Source organism: Dermacentor andersoni, chromosome 1 (genome assembly GCF_023375885.2).
Source record: "Dermacentor andersoni chromosome 1, qqDerAnde1_hic_scaffold, whole genome shotgun sequence".
NCBI classification, from domain to species: Eukaryota; Metazoa; Arthropoda; class Arachnida; order Ixodida; family Ixodidae; genus Dermacentor; species Dermacentor andersoni.
The window spans coordinates 228,479,767-228,499,251 of NC_092814.1; the positions used below are offsets into that span (position 1 = coordinate 228,479,767).

The following is a 19,485-nucleotide window of genomic DNA, read 5'->3' on the forward strand; positions in this document are numbered from 1 at the left end:
CGTAATTGTGGCGCGTACACTTACATCGGAGTCCTCTTCACCCTTGGTGACCAAATTCCTAGCGACATGACATGGTGCTCTCGCGTACTTTGCACATATGTAGGGTTCTACTAAATGTTCCGTGTCCTATTTCATTCCGTGAGCACTGTACCTCCATGTCCTGTGTATGTGGTCCACATGGAAAAACTTGCCTGCTTTTTATTTTTCAGAAATATCAAATGTACTGATCTTGAATTTACACTTTCCCAATTTGTCCACAACTGTTTCCATGTACAGCACATGGCCAAAGTTTATACAATACACTTGTGTTGCATTTGTGTAAACACAGCTTACAAGAGATTTTGCTATGCGACACACCATCTTGCTTCAACACGTTTGGGTGTTTGTGAATGTTGCCCTGGAAGCTACCACAAGTGAAATGTGGCAAGGTTGTTCTTCACTTGTTTCGTGACTACATCAGTGGCCTGATGGGTAGAGCATCTGGTTAATGTGCTGGAGAAAGCTGGTTTGAATCTTGCCACCGGAGATACTTCTTTTTCTTTCATTGAAAAGACCCCAAATGAGGCATGCTTTCTGATGTCACATTTTCCCTCTCCCTCGATACTCCTATGTACATTCTACCCTCTAACGTGGTAGGCAAGATGGTAGGGGAAACGTCGACGGAAGAGGCAAAGAAATCTTCTTTGAAAATAACCGCATGTGGAGCAACATAGTGATCCTGTTTATGCAATATCACTCAGAGCAGCATAGCTTGTTCAACTGAACCTAAAGACTGGTTTTCATTACAGAAATCGGAAAAAAAGAGGGGGGGGGGATGTGCATGCATACAAGTGGTGAAGCTGAGTGCACATTAACTTGCCAATTTAATTGTACAGGAACAAAGGCTCTTGTACTGCCAGTGCAAGATTCGCAGAAAATGTTGCATTGAGTTTTACACCAGCAATGCCAACGGAGTAGGCAGAATGCAAGCTGAACACACACAAAATGCACCAAGGGAGTGTGTCACACGAGGCTGTGGTTGAGTGCTAGTACCTCTTTAAATGAGCCTGCATTTCATTCACATATAATAGAACGTTTTGTGCAAGAACGTGCTATTACAGGGCAAAAATAAATATGTACGTTGCAGTCAGTGCATTTCATTACCACACTGTGAAAAGGTTTATTGGTGGCGCCTAATGCGAAGGCACAGCGACCGGGAACGGCGAGGCAGCCCGAAGTACTGTCCAAACACACGCCAGCAATCAACAGCGCGAGCAGAGACGAGCCGCGTCTTGGCAATGCGGCTGTGCCGCGAGGCGCGTCTTCTTCTTCACAACCTCCCCCCGGACAAAAAGAGCCATCCTGGCGCCTTAAGAATCGGGAGGTAGAGGGTCGTGGTAGGGCTTGAGACGCGAGACGTGGACAATGTCACGTCCACGCCGGCGCAAGTCTTCAGGTGGTGACAGGGGCTCAATGAGAAAATTCACCGGGGACGTTTGTTCCAAGACTCGGTAAGGCCCTTCGAATTTTGGGACGAGTTTCGAGGAAATCCCCGGCGTTTGGAAAGGGACCGACAACCACACAAGAACGCCTGGAGCATAGGTGGTGTTTGGACGCGTGTCGATGCGGTTTTCTTGTCGATGTTGTCGATGCGGGGGGAGATTGTGAAGAAGAAGACGCGCCTCGCGGCACAGCCGCATCGCCAAGACGCGGCTCGTCTCCGCTCGCGCTGTTGATTGCTGGCGTCCGTTTGGACAGTACTTCGGGCTGCCTCGCCGTTCCCGGTCGCTGTGCCTTCGCATTAGGCGCCACCAATAAACCTTTTCACAACACAATTAGCCAAAATCACTCGCAGCGAAGCAGCACTTTGTATGATTCAATGCCTATCGCTGACCGCCCATCCACACTAATGTGGCGATGGTGCTGCAACCTGCAGCTCGATCTTCTGGCAAATAGGTGCAGTGGCCGAGCGAACGTTCCAGGAGCTTTCACCCATAGACTACGACTGCCACCCCAGTGTCATAACCCTTGGTTACTGTATACCTGCCTCTTGTACATATCAGGGAACAAACCCCTTTATTGATACGACATCTGGAGTTGTCTCTACACCTTGCCAGTGAACAAACAAACCTGCTGTGACACCGATTTGCATGAGTCAAAGAGGAGGGATGAGCTACGTATCTCACTTTTAGACCTTAGACAGCCATTAACAAAAACATTAGCCTAAACCAAAGCAAAATTAGTCTTCATAAGCTTTAATTATCATGCATGCGTGATAACTCCCATACACTGACATTTTACTGGCACCTTCACAATTCTAAAGGAACAAATGAATTGTTACACAATACAGCGTGCATGACTACAGCATCCTAAACTTCCCAATACAACAGTCAAAGCCTCCAATGTGCAAGACACCTTGACTTTCTGCAAGAGTCCAAATAAGCTCTGAGCACATAAAGTATGAGCGCTACATACTTGTGCCAAGTGCCGTGCTGTTTCTGCTGATGCTTGAAGGGCCTTTGCTTGAGCTTCAAGTAAGACCCAGGCTTTGTCGTTGTTCAAACTTGCTTGCTTTGGTTCAGGCCTCTCAAAACCACTCAGATGCCTGCTGGCTATGTTAGAGTCAGTCACAGGCACCAGTGAAGTCTCTGTATTTTCACTAGGCTGCTGTTGCTGAAGATTTTGCCTAGAAGACTTTTTAAAAGCTTTCTTGGGGTTCAAGAGTGACTTCGTAAAAGGCCGGGAGTCTGTTTCTGTGCTTGCTGGTTTAACAGGCAGCACCCCCATCCTGAAATTTAAGAGAGAAACAATGTTAGCAGGTTTAAAGAAGCTCTCAGCAGGCATACATCAAACTAAGAGAATGCTTAAGGCAAACCCTTGAAGGTCCACATGGGTTTCCAAATGCAATCTTAAGCTGATGCTGAAGTCTTCATAGAGATTGCTCAAGTTTGCAGAAGTTTACATGAAAACAGTTAGCAGCTGGCAGGGTCTTCTCAGTGTTTCTATAGCATTTGTCCACCCTACCAATGTTCACTGCAACTTTGTTATTTACAGGGTTTAAGATTTCACCAGATACTCTTTAAAGGGGTTCTGAGCCACCCCTCAGGCTTGGTGAAAAAACATAGACCACAGATAGCATACACTGCTGTCAACATATCAGTCAAGTCTTGCAGTCGTGGGCAACGTGTGGAGCTAACAAGTGGAGCGTGAAGTCACCTTTCTTTAAAAAGTGCTCTTTTCAACAGAAGCCTGCTCCTCACTCTTTTCTGGATGCTTTATTTTGTTATATAGCAGATTCTGATTTACGGATGCTATTTGCCAATAGCTGACATCAATCGAGAAGGATGTTTGGATCAATGCACTTCTCCCTACTGCTACTGTGTGCATTTATTGACGAAGTTTAATGAACAGGCTGAAGTAAGCAAAAATCTGCTTTCGAATTTCGATGACTATTACATACTTCCAGAAGCAGCCGACTATCGTCTGCTCAAACTCTGCTGCGGCTGCCCGCGTAGGAATTAAACTTTGGCCACCCTGCTTATCGGTGACGTAGCTGTCGGGTCTCGCTAATTTTCATTAGTTTTGAATGCTCAACTAGCCTCAAACCACGCAAAACATATGGTCAGACCGCACGTACGCTTGCCAGCGCATGCTCACTCCTGGCCACTCCTGGTTAGACGCCTTGGCAAACTACTGATGGTTGGTTGGTTACCTTGGGTTCAATGGCACAAAGGCAACTAAGGCCATGCTGTGCCAGTCACAAGACAAAAGGAAACGCAATGTTAGAGCAGGTAAACTAGCATTACATTGTAGTTGGTGTAAATAACCAGTTTTCCCTAAAAAGTCGAACAAGTTAGTGAATGGCACTGGGGGTTCATCTGCCAATAGGGCAGGGTGTAATGGTATATGCAAATTATACAGGTTGCGTAAAAACCTCCGTCTCTGTGTGTCGATGTTTGGACATGTTATTAGGATGTGTATGACTGTAAGAGGTTCATAAAATTTTTTGCAAGTTGGCGGGTTTTCTTTTCGAAGGAGGAAATTGTGCATCAGATGTGTGTGTCCAATTCGAAGTCGACACAACATCCCCTCATAGAACCATTGCTGGTGTGTTCGTGTGGGGTGTCTCTTTTCGTTAAATGTGTTAGTGTCCAGTCGCATAATAGTGTGCAATCGCACCACGGGGGCAAACATTCTGGCTTTCTGGCCACCTGGAGGACTTCGCGAGGGATGTCACAATCCCGACAATATTCCTTGTATTGCAGCATAAGTGGCCTAATCATGTCTGGTTAATTTGTGTAGTGTAAGCGTGAGCTGCACTGTGTGACGATGTTGTAGCATATGTGTTGTGGTGTGGACTGGATTCCGAGTATGTAGGAAAAAGTTAGTAGCACTCTGCGCTGCTGTAAAGGAGGCTCATTACAGTCAACATATAAACTATGGACAGGTGGCATTCTATAAGCGCCACTTGCCAGTCGTAGGCCGAGGTTATGAACTGAGTCAAGCCATCTGATGTAAGACTGACTAAACCATATATGATGCTACCATAGTCTAATATGCTACGTACAAAAGTGCAGTAGATGTGTAGCAGGCATTTACAGTCAGAGCCCCAGTGCTTCCGGGAGAGGACTTTGAGGATGTTAAGTGCATTGTTCGCTTTAATTTTAAGACTATTTATGTGCACGAGAAAGTTCAATTTTTTATCAAACAGAACACCCAGAAACTTGTGTTCTTGTTTTACTGGTAGAGTGGCTTCCTGTAGCTTAAGAATGGGATCTGGTTGTAGGCCTCTTTTTTGTGAAAAGACAACACTAATAGTTTTTTCACTTGAGAAGTGAGAACCGTTTTCAGATGCCCACTGCATGAGTTTGTTTGGCGCAATTTGGATTTGCCGTTCTTAGGTTGCCAAGTTCAATGCACGAAATTAAATTTGTAGATCATCCACATATAATGAGTGCATCACAGAGGTTGGAATTACATTATTGACTGAGTTCATAATCACCACACACAATGTTGTACTTAATACACATTCCTGTGGCACACCATGTTCCTGAATGAATACGCATGACAGCACCGTTCCTAAACACACTTGGAATGTTCGGTCAGACATGAAATGGGCTAGACATTTGAGCATACTACCATGAATCCCTAAATTCGCTATATCCCTCCGTTGTGCCGTATGCCTTTTCTAGATCAAAGAAAACCGTGAGACAGTATTGCTTGTGTAGAAAGGCCGCCCCATATCTCGTGTTCTAGCCGGACTAGATGATCAGTTGTAGAGCAACCTTTCTTGTACCCACACTGATGATTATCGAGCAGGTTCTCGGTTTCAAGGACGTATGTCAATCTGATGTTTATAATGGCTTCATAAGACTTGGCAAAACAGCTTGCGAGTGCTATAGGTCGGTAGCTGGTTGCTGTTGTAGGATGCTTTCCAGCTTTCAAGAGAAGGATTATAATGGCTTTTTCCCACTCATTCGGCAATTTTCCCGTTTCTGTTACCCAGATTATGTTGAAAAAAACGGAACAAGGTCTTAAGGGGGGACACGAGTTTTAGAGAACAAAAAATTACAAAAAAAAAATCTATATTTTGAAAACAGAGTGCCAGCTACATCGTGATAGGTGGACGATCTGTTGGTGATCAGCGCGCTGGCAAAAAAATAATCGAGATGTGCGCACGGTATTGAAATGCATGTCTTGGATGAAAATGCACGCCGCGGCCACGCTGCGAAGGAAGTCGTGAGGCCTTTGCCACTGAGACTGCTAATCAGTCACAAGATGAGAATTGCAGCTTTCGCACTGCTTTTAAGCAAAACAAACGGGATTTCCTGATTCATTTCCTAAAAAGCATGTTGACACAGTAAGCATTTTTTTTTTTTTTTTTTGACACACTCAATAATTCAACATTCGGTTAATATAGACATCTTTTTCGGTCTCGTGAAATCTGAATTATTGAGGTTTTATTTCTTTGATTTTTTTAATGTTTGGTATATTTGGTGAAACACCTGGAGTGGTCAGCACCTTAACACATGCAGTCTTTTTATCCACAGCTGGTACAAGGTTCATCAGTTGGCAAGACCAATCGATACAGTAATGCAGCAGAGACAGCAGGAACGGTGACAAAAGCAGCCTGTATTTCGGAAAGCGTGAAATCATGTGCCAAGATCGGGTCAATAAGAAACTTGTGGGCATGCAGATCGTATCAAATGCACTTGTTCACACACATATTCATGAAGTTCTAAGCTTTCTGTTCACATGCAAGTTAATGTGCACTGATGAACTTTGTACATACGCCCGCGGACCCAAACTCTTGCTACCCTATCTGAACGCTGCTTGAACAGCCATCACACAGGCTATTAGGCCTAATTGGCAGTTTCATCAGGCATCAGCAACTAAAGTTACCATTTGTTGCCGAATCAAGTCAGATATTTTTTCAGCAGCCGCACAATACTCAAATCCGTCAAACTGCCTCGCCAACGAATGTGAGTGTATGGGACGGTACCAACATTGTTCACGGCCGCCATCTTTGCAACACCCCGTATGGCGGCCTCCCATTCCCAATGCCGTTAGTAAATGCACATCGGTCTTTTTTATTTTAGGTTTGAGCCAATGTCTTCAAGCAAACTCTCACATAACTAGCTGTAGATTTACACAGTGGGAACGAAAGTGTCATGCGAATAGTGTGTTGACTGCCCAGCTGCAGACATCTGCGCAGACAGTGGATGCACATGGAGAGGAAGAGGAGAAGGGGGGTTACTATTAGTACCTAATCATGCTCTACTCACTACCTGCCATGCTCTAACTCCCTACCTCGATTGGCAGGTCGCCATGGGTTCGTGTACAAACTACCAAACCTTGGAGAGGGGCAGTGAGTGTGCATGCACTCTTAACACCAGACATAATAGTGACAACACTTTTCTTGCACAACATGAACGAGCACACTCCTGCTACGTCCTTTAGAACTGGCCACTGAGCAAACAAGGTAAAGGGCTGCTCCTGTCAGTGCATTGCTTTAGTATCATTCTAAAAGATCACAATCATGTTTGAACTGCCATGTCACAACAGCACAAAAGCTGCACCTGGGCAGTAAATAGCATCGCACCTACAAAGGTATCAATTCATTCTGATCACACAATCTCAGTGGGCCTGGACCTCCGAGATTTTAGTTTAGCAGAGAGTCATCTTTGTACTAGCTGCCAATTGGAAATATGGCCACAGTGGTAAAATAGTTACTCAAGGGTTTCAAGTGCTGTGTCCTAAAGCTATATGTGGGTTATGACATATTGAATACCAGGGGGACTTTGTAGTGACTTTAGACACCTTGATGTTTTCTTTAATCTGAATCATGCCCAAAATATCTCAGTCAAGCCTCCCCAAGCAGTGCCCCTCGTAAAAGATAAACTACCTGGTTTCTTACTATGTATACAATCCCTACCACCCCCAGAAGTATTCCTATTCCATCATAGATAATGGACCGATTAACACCATCTCGTGGGGTGTTAAAATAAACTGAATGGCAGTTTTAATTGTTGACAACAGGTGCCACATTTGTATTGATACAATCGGTATAACCTGCACCTCTGGATCAACATGATAAATAAGCACAGGAAACATCTTTTGGACAAAATTTGGACTATGGCGACGGCAACAATGAGCTTCTATTGCATGAAAAAAATGTTTCATCACATTCTTACTTTTCAGTGGCAGCTTCAGATTTCGAAAGCAACTTTGTACCACATGTGTAGCTTGCGGAAATGCTGCTGTGTTGAGCAGTGCCCTTCTCAAGTAAAGACGTCAGGTCCTCGGCTGATGTGCCTCCAGATGTTTGCACCCTTTCTTGTAAGCTCTCTGCATAAAAAGGCAGACAACTTCATGTTAATTACACTAGCTTTTCTTACATTGTAATCACAGCATAAATGAATATTCACAAAACAAAAAGCACAACAGTTATAATAACCAGGTATCATTATATATCAGCACAAACCTCCAAAGTTCTGCCCAACAAATATTCCATACACATGCGCAAATGGCACGACATCCTCAGCGATCTTGGTGAAGTGGGACAAAATAAATGTGCTGTCAAACTATGTGTGCAAACCTACACTCAAGCCTTGAACAAGCCACAACACAGTAATTACCCACGCCATGAAAAATGATTTTTCACTTGAGCAACAGCAAAATGAAATGATATGTCAAAATTTACTGGTTGTGTTAAAGGCCTGATATACAGTCTTTCTTCTGCAGACGGTGGATTTTTATTATTTCTTTAAATATTTTGCTAAGTCGCAGGATGCATGATAATATTTTTTTAAATAGATAAAGTCACGTACCAAACAGCAGAGTACATTTATATATCTATAATTGCTTTCGCCAGCCCTCATAGTTATCCTTGGCTTAGTGAAATTCAGGTAATTTCATGACACCAGATATTTTTACAAGTTGCTTTTCAAAAGCCAGGAGTCAATCATATTATTGAAAATGCAACAGAAGTTACACTGCTATGCAACGAATGCCCTTTCATAATGAGCACAAATGTGGGGAACATTTCCAATAAAAAAGCTAAAAAATTTTTTTTTCCTCGCACAATGATTGCACCCCGAAGGTGCTACCATGAAGTAAGAGACACATGCTATGATTTGGCATCTGATAAGGCATACAACGCGCCGAAACGGCAGCTGGTTCTGAGGCATTCTGCCATGCTGTAGCGCTGGATCAGACGCTAGGAGTGCAACAGAAGTAGGTGGCATGCGGTACAATTCGGTGTCCGTTACGGCGTCTGATGCCCCAGAACAGCATCTGGATCGGCGGGGTTTTGTCATACTGTAGCAGCAGATTGGATGCCTGGCATGCGACAAAAGTAGGAGACACACAGTACAATTCAGCCTCTGATACAGCATCTGAAGCACCAGAAGGGCAGCCAAATCCAAGAAGTTTTTACCACGCTATAGCAGTAGATTGGACGCCTAACGTTGTGGGGGTTCTCCTCCCGCGCTCTTGGGACAAAGGAACGACAACACAGTAGTGAAAACAATCACAAGGGCATTTATTGCACCTTTCATAGATCAATGCCTGCCAGCCGAGTTGCTATCCACAAAACATGCCGATGGGCGCGCAACAAATCTAGAAGTCCGACTCACCGCGACCGGATAACAAGCGAATATGTTCGCCTCATGCTGGATCCCAATGCCTGGTCGTTCGCGCGTACGGTCACGCAAACGGTGGCGCGTTCGAAGGAGGCCCCGCGAGACGGTCTCGCAGAAGCAAGGATTGGCGCATGCGCGGCAAGTCCGCGCTGCTTGCCATTCCCGACCCAAAGCGCAAGCGTTTTGTCTTTTCCGCACCCAAGTAACCCCGCCATGAGGCGGCACTAGAAGCGCAACACTCGCGCCATCTCTCGCACTGCGCTTCAACCACTCCGACCGCCGCGGACGCCAGGCCACGCGGCGAAGCCGCACTGCAGGAGACGGGAGCTATGCGGGAAAACAAGATATCAGGGGACGCGTGAGAGTCATGCATCCTCACAACGTGCAACAAAAGTAGGACATACAGTATACGTGGTGCGCAACCTACAGAGGCGACACTGATGGCCACCAAGCGGGTGCTTTCGAAAGCACACTCGGGAGCAGTAGCAGACGACAACCATTTGCAGCAAGGATGGCTGAAGTTTGTAGCTGTGATTTCTCCATTGTCCAGGTGCCAAACTGCTAGTTCTGCGGCGACAGCTGCAGGAAAGGCGCAGGCCTCTATGAGAGCGGACCTGTACGCAATGTTACCGAGCTTTGGGACAACCCAGTCCGCATACATGCCAGGTGTGTCCCGCAGACAAGCGTAACAAAGCCCAGATACAAAGTGGAGCTCGCGTTAAGTAGCAGTTTTGCCTTGTTGACTAATGCAATCTATAATTTCTTTTATTGCAATAGCAATTATGTGGACACTCCAGGTAGATTTCTGCCGTAGGCGTCGCCGTCGCCGTGAGGTTCTGTATAAAGTCCAAGGGCGATAAAATTGTTGTCGCACGCCGTATGCTGTATGTGTGAGTGAAAACGTGCGTGTGAGCCGGTGATCGCGGCTCAATCTGGTGCATGTGAAAGAAGAAAGCGGAGAGCAAACGCCCCATCTTCCGTAGCGCAAAAGGCTGTGGAGGGATTGAAGGGGGAGGCGGCATTGTGCTCCGGCAGCAAATGCGCATTTCGCGACCGGGCGCAAAGGGAACCGATGATTGTGGCTCAATTTCATGCGCTATATATGGAGGAAAGCGGGGAGGCAGTGTGTGTGGAGGGGGGGGGGGGGGCAGCTTGACTCTGCCGACAAGTGCGTACTTGGCACGGTAGCACGCGCCATATCTTGAAAGGAATCTGCAGACTGCTCATACCTTTGTGTGCACTGTTTTCTCGTCACTCTTGTGTTGAAGCAATAGACTGCACGAAGATCACTTTGCACACTGCTGCTGTGAGTGTCTGGCTCATCGAGTGTGATGTCTTCATGTTTGCTTGTGCGTGCTGACACCATCCTTGTTAATTCAGTTAACAAGCGAATGTTTCCAAGTTCATACGGCCGCTAAAACTACTATCCTTCCTTCGTATAGCTGTCTACTAATTTGCTATCACAATAGATGCTTTGCTTTTTGGGCGAAACCAACTTTTTTTTTTTTATTCTACCCTTGCCGCATTACTGTTTCTGTACCCCAATAATAAGCCCACATCGTTGGTACACACTTATATGTTAAACGACTCTGCACAGCGTGATGCTGGCACACATAGGAGTGATCTTTCTACTGCTGAATACTCGTAACATCACCGAATAGCAGCTGTGAAAATCACCTAATGAAGAGCAATTATGAAATTGGTAATGAAAATGCATATCATCGTCAATAAAGTAACGAAAAGCACAGGTGAACACAAGCGCGGATGTTAATGAAATGCCCTTCCCACTACATTTTCTCAATTTAAAATCCTCTTGGTGACCTGCTTGGAAACGTACAAAGCTAAACGTCTTACCAGCTTTTGAGTATTGTTTTTTACGAATGTTACTGAAGAGAGAAGCCACACAATATATTTAACGGACAAGCAGCACTGGCAGCAAGGGCGGGTTTAATCTTTTGCGGCACAAACATTGCACGCATACGCTTAAGAAGGTATTAACAAAAAATTAAAATGACTACAAGATGCACACGAAACAGGCACTCAGCTGTGAAACAAGCAAAGCACTCTGCGTGGGAAGTCTGCTTGGACAGCAGCAAGCTTTAATGACTTCATAAACATGATGCAATTTCTTCAGCGAAAATCGAACAGAAATATTATATGATATGCAGCAGCTGACAGCAATCCTTCCCCTGAACTAGCTCTTTACTAAATCATTCTCCAAGTAACCACAATATTGAAGATGTCCTCAGGTGATAAGAATCATGCTGTTAAAAAAGCACTTGCCAGTAATCATTCCAATAAAACACAGCGCGATACAAGCAATGCAAGGAGAAAACCTCAGACTTAAAAAATCAACAACAATTCAACATTTGCGAAGCTGCGTGGAAAATAGATCCCAAAACATGAACTGCGAGACAGGAGGAGCGATGATTTAATGGCCCTCATAAAACCACCAAAATCAGTGCTTACATGCAGCAGCTGCTTTAGCACACACACCGCGACATGCTCGTACAGTCATGCCCCCAGTAATTGCAAAGAAGCATCAAATGGTAGAAGTGGCAGGCAGCATTCCGAACATAAGCCAAATGCCTATAACCCACATGCTGTACGGCGGACAAACCGAACTAGAACATGGGTATGTCATGATTAACTGTCGCTTACCTGTGTAAACATCATCAAGCGCAACAAACACCGAGATGACAGAAAGAAAGCATTGGAACAAGAAGTTTATCCCCGAACAGCGGTGATCCATTGCTGCTGTCGCTACTGCACATGAAACCTTGCGAGGCATGAGTAGAACCATGTCGCCGGTGAGTTTTTGTAGATATTTGAGCACCCTATCACACAATAATCGTTTTTCGACATGCCTTGAAGCTTCAGCCACCATACACGTAACAGATATTGCTTATTTCACTCCACAAAACGTGAATCAAACAGATGCACGAGTAGCGAGGCAGACATCTATAGGGGACGGCTGCCTCATTTCCGAGTACACTTCCTTAGCAAAGCCGCTACCAGTGGTGAGTCCATTGGAGTGCTCAACACATATATGATTCGGTGTTTGGCATGGTGTTCAACGTGCCAGAATGGTACCTGGATCCTGGATATTTTGGTGTGCTGTAGCACCGAATGAGATGCTCGACGTGCGACAAAACTAGGAGATACATGGTATAATTTGACGTCCAATACAGTGTCCGACGCGACGGAAAGGCAGCCGGATTCGAGGAGTTTTGCCGTGCTGTAGTGGCGGACTGGACGCCTCGGGCGCAACAAAAGTAGAAAGCACAGGTACAATTCGGCATGCGACATGGCGTCAGACACGCTGAAGGCGAGGCATTTAGCCGTGTCATAGCGCCAGCTCGGATGCCTGCACTCTGCTTGGTTTCAGGCATGGTTCAGGTATGGTGGCTAGAAGGGGGCAGTGTGACGGGCGGTGCATCTGCGCCGTGCGAGGGAGAGGCGTGATTAGTGTTGAAATTTCCCGGTGCTGCTAGAAGCGCTGAAGCGCACTGGTGTGCAAGGACAAGCCGCCCTGTGGCCCTTGCCAGTGTAGTGCCAGCGAGGTCTGCCGGGCAAGCGTACGCGTGGAGACCGCGCTTCTTTGCACGTCAATCGCAATCACTTGGAAGCTGGGAAGCGTCGCACATGTGCCACTGTAAATATTTTGAGATGCGCAGTGCGTGATATTGTGCTGTTCCTGTGTTATGTATTACATAATACGGCGTGCACTCATTGCGTCGAAAGCGGGAACATGTTTTGTATAGTCTAGTTTGGTGGCAAAATTTCTTGCCAACGTTGTGCTTGTGACCTTGCAGTCACCAGAGAAGTAGCTGATTGCAATGCAGACAGCGTGTTCACTCAAAAATTTAACAGGGGAGGCTGCTGTACCCTGGAGCTCATTGAAGTGCTAGAGAATGCATTCACTTTTTTTTTTTTCAACAGAGAAGCTTTATGCTTTCAGTGTGCATGATTTTATAGTTCTTGAGCAGTTTAACATTAAACTCCGCCAAGTCGGGTGCGAGCTCCATGGCAAAGTGTTCACTGCAAAAATTATCTAGTTTGTGGTGTTAACTAGGCTGCACTTTTTCCCAAAATCTTTGAACAAGGACAAGGCTCTTCAACGGGAGCACCAGAAACATTTGACGTCAAGAAGAGCGAAGTGGAGCCAACTGCTAAGCTCAGTCTGATGTGCGCATGTGGATTACTGTACTATGTAATAAAGTGTTTCTTCTCGTCTTGTGGACCTAGCTGTACAAGAAAAGCAGTGATGGAAAATATTTAGCGCATGTTGAGGTTCACCAAAGTACCCACATATGTACGTAACTTTTTTTTTTTTTTTACAAAGCTAAAGCATCTTAAAGTGCATGTTGCTGGCGCATGCGGACATGGAGAATGAACTGAATGACGTGGTAATGTTATCCCTCGGTTCATTGCGCGCAGCCCCAGCGTTGTTCTTGTCTGTTTGCATGTACAATTTTCTTTGTGACCAATGACTATATTTGCGGCAGACGAGCAAATGAAAAAAATATGAAAGGCAGCATTTCAGGTTGTTTGTGTTCATGGTTCATGTTCGCTTGCACTAACATCAAGCCATTTAGTAAAAACCAACTCGTCCAGAGTGGCCTTCTAATGTTATCTTCCTCCTTTTTTAAATTGCATGGCTGAACATCTGCTGCGCGTTCCGGTGTTGCAAATAATGCATCTTTCCATTCTCTGCTCTCCAAAGAAGTGCCACCGTTCTTAATAATTCATCTCTGAGTTGCAAACACTTCATGATGCTTGCACTGCATATTATATTAAAGATTGAAAAGCAACGCAATGTAAATGCCACGCACGTGCTAGCTGCCGTGTGCCGCCCCTTTCAAAAGCCACGAAATCTGCACACCAGCTGCAAGTAGCGCTATATACAACTTTCATCGCTCCTCTGCACACCCGCCAGCTCCCGCCCATCACACTGCCCCCTTTTAGCCACCACAGTTCAGGTTACCGGTTACAGCCGCTTCAGTTACAGTGACAAGGAGTGAGCGAGAGTGGAGCGCAGTGCCTCAGCTATTGTACACAGTCTACGCTCGTTACAACGGACCTGCATACAACAGATATAATGGACTATGTTTCGGATATAATGGACTATATTTCAACCTTAGTTTGCTCTACCTATTTTATTAATGCAACGAAGTTCACTTTTAATGGACCGCACTACAACAGACTATCGACTACAGCGAACGAAATTAGCGGCAACTTTTGTTAAAATCGGCATATAAAATGGGCTTTTGCCATGTAGACAGGGGCTGCAAACTGAACTGCGATGGTCAGCCGACTATCCCGGCTCAATACCGCGTGCGCGAGGCAGGAAGGCGGGGTGGAAGTGTGCCATCTTCTTGCGCGCCCGAGGCATGGGGCAGAGGCGAAGGAGGGAGGGGGGAGCGATACTCCAACGGCTGCTGCATACGGCGCAGCCACTGTATCTTGAAAGCGATCTGCGATGTGGACACAGTGCACGCCCACACGGGCCTCATCTTCAAAGCAATCTGTGATGTGGACAAAGTGCGGCCAGTGCTGGTAGCTTCGTATGCGCTGTGCTTCCAACGTTTAGTTCGCGTTGTGAGAGACAGCACGAAGGTCAATTCGCTCGGTGCTGCTGCCATGCTTATCTTGCTTAATTTGCTGTTGCGATCGATGCTTCACCTTTCGAGCGAAACTGTGACTGCTTGATTCTTTTACTTTTGACATTTGTCACACACTCTTTGCAATAAAGTTGTTAGACATCGTGACGAAAGTTTCGGAAGGGAGGCGTAAAACGGACTTCGAATAAAACGGGCATTTTTTGTCAGATTATCAGGGTCCATTGTAATGAGAGCTGACTGTATAAACAAACCGATGATGTTGCCAGGACAGGACAGAGCAGTTAGGCTTCAAAAGCACCCTTGATTTTGGTTCTGTGACCGTCCTGCACTTGGAAGGCAGCTATGACTAGGCCTTACAACCATGACCAAGTTTTTTGTGCAAACTACCTTATGGTGCACAAGAAAATTCCGTTCCAGTGAAATTTCCAAAGTGTTGAAGGTAATGGTGCCTCTATGTTGCGGAAGGAATTGCATCAAGGTGCACATCCACTCAGAGATGGAGATCAGGTCTGTCAACACTGTTTCAAGCAGCACAAGGATTTGGTCTTAGCCTTCATGAAATCTGGCGATACCGGCAAAGCTTTTATCCCTGAGGAAGAGACAGTCAGTGAACTGAACAGGTACATGAAGTTCATTGACATTTCACCCGTGAGGTCACCCAATTGTGCTCCTCAAAGACAAGGAAAAGCTTATGCAAAAAGAAAGCAGAGCGAAATCGAAAACGCTGTTGCAGTCAACATTCAATTAGGGGTTAGCACTCTTTTTGGGAGAACCGAAAGCAAAGGAACCCTCAAGGAACAACTGTGATGACTGCCCTGAATGGTTAGGAAACTTGAGGAAAGCCTACGGAGTGTCTACGTCTTATCAAGAGTGCCTACAATTGTTGACGCTGTTGCCAGCGATCTTGGTCCACGAAAAATCCAGTTCGTCATGAGCCACCAACTTGACTGCAGAGCCTTCGGTTCCCCCCAATCAAGTTCCTCAGGGCACTCTAATAAAGTTCTTGTCACTGTCACTGTCATGCCAAGTTTATCAAAGTACAGACATGAAGCTGGCGTGAGAAGAACAGCATGTAGACAGCCCTAGCTCCACTACAGCGATCTCGTTTAAGCCCTTAAGATCTGCAGACTACTATGGACTACTACACAAAAGATGAGTAAGATGAGTACAGGTGCTCACGAACAGAGCCCAAACAAGAAAGACATTATGTGTGTTGTTGTTGAAGTGAAAAGCAGCACGTGTCCAGAATATTTATGGCTCGCTCAATACGAGAGGCATACTGTGTGTTCAAGGTGGCTAATCCGGACATTTTAATGGTGGTGAATTTTTATTTGCTTCGTCCGAAGTGAGTCCCACTTGTTCCCCAACAAGAAGTGTGCCTTTGTGTGTATTGTGCCAACACGGAGCTCTGTATCTGCACTAAAGTTTGATGGGTGATGCCTATACCATCGAGGACATGAAAGAACTGCATGTCTACACCTCAACAACAGTGAAATGCTATCTAGGTGACTCAACTGTGTTGTATGAGCGATAGAATAACAACAAAAACATTGGGGGCCCCACACGGGGCTGACGTCACATTGCAGTGTGGGAATATGGAGACACTGTAAAGAAAACATCGCAGTCGACTTCATTTGTGAAAGAAATAGCTAAGTGGATCTCCAAGTGGGTTCCACACGACTAGTAGTATGTACGGCGGACACAAGCTGCGGCCATTCGTGATGTAAAAGAATGCCAGCGGCAAGCATCCCTTGCTCTTCATCTTCGACTTTGCAGAAAACTGAACTGCCACTGTTTCAAATGAGATTTAATCTTATCACTGGCACAAAAAAAAAATTCACTTTTCACCTGTGTTGTAACCACCCGAACAACTACACACAGTTTCAGTTATTTTCAATAACTGCAAGGCAAGCACAAGAACACCCAGCTGATTCATGCACTTGCAAGCGAGATTGAGTGCTTCCGTATTGAAAAAAGGAAGGAGTGGGAACTCATGACCCATGTGCAAGGCATCCATTCACGGCATATTTGGCTAAGCAGATCAGACGCAACTTGTTCTAAATGTGTTTTATCTGTGGCCAAAACTGCTGCCACCTAACTTCACATAATCTAATTTTTTTAAACTCTGGTTAAACGCATCTGGTGCAAAGTGAAAACTTTTGTTTGAACTAAACCCACGCTCTCGCAGACTTATCCGGGAACACAAATTATTCTTGCCATTCATAACGACTTTTTAATTTTGGAAGAGGGTGAGAACAAAACACATGCATTGAGTGAAAGCATTCGTTAGCATTCAAGACACTAATTTCTTTCCATGCAATCAGATGAAGGAAAGGAAAGCCGCCGTTGGGGGTGCTGCCTGTTGACGAGGAATATCGGCTGCTGTACTGGTCACGAACTATGCGAGTGCATTTTGTTCAAACAGTTCATCTTGTTTCCGAAAATATTTTCCACCAACCGCAAATACCACATTCCTGCCACTGAGCAAGGCTCAGAAGAGAAGGACGTGTGTCCCAGTATTATCTTATTGCAAGAGATGCTCATTTCTGCATTATGGACCACTTTCTCGAAACACACTACAGTAAAAGTTTGTTCATTCACAGCTCATTAATTTGAACTTTTGGATAATTCGAAGTAGCTGCCACGGTCCGTCCATCCCGCAATGTATTGAAAGTAATATGTAACGCATCCTGCTAATTCACACTGAAATCCGCACCGCCACCGATAATTCAAACTCTGCATAATTGTGCTAGGCGCAGGAGCACGTTGGTGACGCTGGTGTCAACGCGCAGGCCATGCAGCTTTGCTCTTTCCATCTGCCGCCCTTTGTTTAGGCCCGACTGGAGAGAGATGCGTTTGCACCAGGCCAGGCATGGCATAGCACGGCCAACTCCTTTGTTGCACGTCAGTTCGCTCCCTCTCTCAAGACCTTCAAGATAAAAATGCGGATGTGGCACTGCGGGTTTTTTCCTTTTTCTTTCATTTTCATTTTACATCTTGGAGGCTATGCTCTTTCTCTATGAGGTGTTCTGCCGAGAAGCGGCAACAGGTAATCTCTACAAAATGGCGGCCGTGACGTTTACCAGTGCTCGAAGTACCAAAAAAGCACGGCCTTTGAGATTCATGGCTATTATTCAAAGGAAAGATCCATGGCTATTATTCAATACATGTTTGGACGCCACCTATGGCAGTGTGCAGCCGGCACAGCTACGAAAGTACAACAGAGACCAACGTTGTTGCAGGTTGAGTCGTTTCATGAGTGTATTTTAGAGCACAGTTCTTGTTTCTGCGGCGAGCGTCGGTGGCGTAAAGGCGCGTCTACATTTTCAGCGCGGATCACTTGCGGCCAGTCAAGCTACACCGCTTGAGCTGCTCCAGCTGAAATGCCGTCTTCTCTAGACGCGCATGCCATACCTAGGAGCGCTGCTCTCTTTGAAGCATGTGCAGAACGATCTTCAACCCGCACGCCGCTTTGAACGGCTGTCTGCGACCGTCGACGAAGCAGCGTGGACACCTTTTTTTCTCCGCGCCATGCATAGTGGGTCGGTGCAACGAACACACAGATGGAGCAAGAGCCATCTTGATGTCGGGCACGTCGAATCGCATTGACCGCGTCCGGTTACGTTGGCTGCACCAGTGCTTCTAAATATAGATGTTGTTCTCACCAACATGACGTAGCACGCGTGTGCGCGCGAGCACTGCGTCGGACTTTATACGCACTCTAACCGAGCGATTTTTTTCTTCTAACTTTCATTATTTCGAATTTTATATAATTCAGGTTTTTGTAGCATCCCCGCAGAATTCGAATTAACAAGCTTCTACCGCATTCGAACATTTGTAACTTTGTTTCGATAAAAATGATGCAACATGTTTCTTCATAATATTTTGCAGTCCTCAGAGAACAATTTGGGTGACTTTGAATAAAATTTAGAGGGGGGGAAGCATTATAGACATTTTTCAACATTATGACATTTAAAAAAAAAATTTTTTACGTTTGAGTTAAAAAATTACTTTAATAATTAGCAGAATAAGAATGCATAGGTTCGGCATCCACCTAAAGGCCTATCTCTGCTGTAAATCGCAACAAGCTGGGATGTACAGAGAAGCAGGAACAGAGTCCCAATGATCATGTTTGAACAATGTAGCATTTTTGAGAATTAAAAAAGAAGTTATTGTTCTCAAATCCAGAAAATGCCTGAATCCAGAAAGGCTACTTGCCCTTTACTTCTATTTGCACTGGCAGTAAAGATATTTGCTATACTATACTTGCGTGGCCTTAAGCATTGTCGCGAATTTAGGAAAAAGCACATTTCGCAATATTGTCGTCGTCCCATGACCTTTGATGATTTCTTGCCCATTTGCTAATAGCTTTCTTCAAAAACAAGTAGCAGTTCAGCACTATTCAGTCACGTGTGCATAATGACATAATTATCAGAAAAATGAAAAATGTCAAATACCCCTCGTTTTGATCTCTCAGGGAATTGACTAACGGTATTTTCGAGCAATCCCTTTTAGAGATACTATACTACTTTCACAAATTTTTACGTGACTCTGCATCGCACTTGTCAAAATATGCAGCCAAGAGTGTTGCTCGCTCTCTGTGCAGATAGCCAGCTTTGCACAGCACCAGAAACGCTGGTTGCCATATATACCGGCGCATCCGGTGCCGAGTCACGCGAAATCTCACGTATGTGATAGTAGTATCTCCGAAAGTGATCGTAATCGATTACAAAATGAAC

At 45.3% G+C, this 19,485-nt stretch overlaps 1 protein-coding gene across 2 annotated transcripts in view; it reads right to left on the reverse strand.

The window, feature by feature from the left end:
- The window catches only part of LOC126547967 (uncharacterized), a 239,429-nt gene that overhangs the window by 114,675 nt on the left and 105,269 nt on the right, over positions 1-19,485 (reverse strand). For both annotated transcript variants that reach the window (XM_055063336.2, XM_055063337.2), the window contains exons 19-20: positions 7,674-7,827; positions 2,455-2,767 (exon numbers count right to left, since the gene is read on the reverse strand). In XM_055063336.2, coding sequence (XP_054919311.1) covers positions 2,455-2,767; positions 7,674-7,827 — 467 coding nt within the window. The remainder of the gene's footprint in view (positions 1-2,454; positions 2,768-7,673; positions 7,828-19,485) is intronic.